The sequence below is a fragment of the Morone saxatilis genome, unplaced genomic scaffold (genome assembly GCF_004916995.1).
Source record: "Morone saxatilis isolate NCDOM2014 unplaced genomic scaffold, NCSU_SB_2.0 Contig20, whole genome shotgun sequence".
NCBI lineage: Eukaryota > Metazoa > Chordata > Actinopteri > Moronidae > Morone > Morone saxatilis.
In genome coordinates, this window is record NW_023339763.1 from 11,706,457 (window position 1) to 11,707,129 (window position 673).

Consider the following 673-nt stretch of genomic DNA (forward strand, 5'->3'; position numbering starts at 1 on the left):
CTAGAAGCACATTCACTGTGCGGTAACTGTGTTGTAGCTAAGCTAGCAGCTCAGAGAGGCTGATTGTCCTGTGGGTGTGTGCAATACCTCTCTAATGGGGATGATTTTGTCACAATATATATTTAGCTGGGTATCTCTCAGGCTGTACAGGATCACTGTTTGTCTTGATGATGATGATGTTTTTGTGTGTGTGTTCCCAGGTCAGAGGAACAGAGAGAAGACTGGGGAGAGTAACTGCTGTGTCATTCTGTAAATACAAACCTCCGCCGCCGGCCCTCCATCCTTCTCATCCGTTCCTGCCCTCAACATCCTGGACCTAATGAGCTTGTCCCCTGTTCTGGAGCCTGTCCATAATGCAGATATGCATACAGACAAACACAAACACACTCTTCTCTCGTTCATTTTGCCTGATTTCTCTCACACACTCACTGACACATACATAGAAAGACAGCGGGCTCAGGCTAATCCAGGACACAGAGTTGGGAGCTTGAAATTGATTAACGATAGAGTTGATTCCTTTGTTGTATTTGATTTGTTGTTATAACTGAAAATTAGAGGAAGCAACTGGATTTGCATGTGGGGTTTTTTTTCTTCTTTTTCTTAATGCACACCTCCTTAAGCCTTCTGCCACACACACACACACACACACACACATAGAGATAGACACATAGAG

The 673-nt window shown here is 44.3% G+C and overlaps 1 protein-coding gene across 1 annotated transcript in view; it reads left to right on the plus strand.

Annotated features, from left to right (window-relative positions):
- The window catches only part of ubl3a (ubiquitin-like 3a), a 7,128-nt gene extending 6,464 nt beyond the window's left edge, over positions 1-664 (plus strand). The window contains exon 4 of the mRNA XM_035666641.1: positions 201-664. Coding sequence (XP_035522534.1) covers positions 201-253 — 53 coding nt within the window. The 3' untranslated portion in view covers positions 254-664. The remainder of the gene's footprint in view (positions 1-200) is intronic.
- Positions 665-673: the final 9 nt, after the last annotated feature.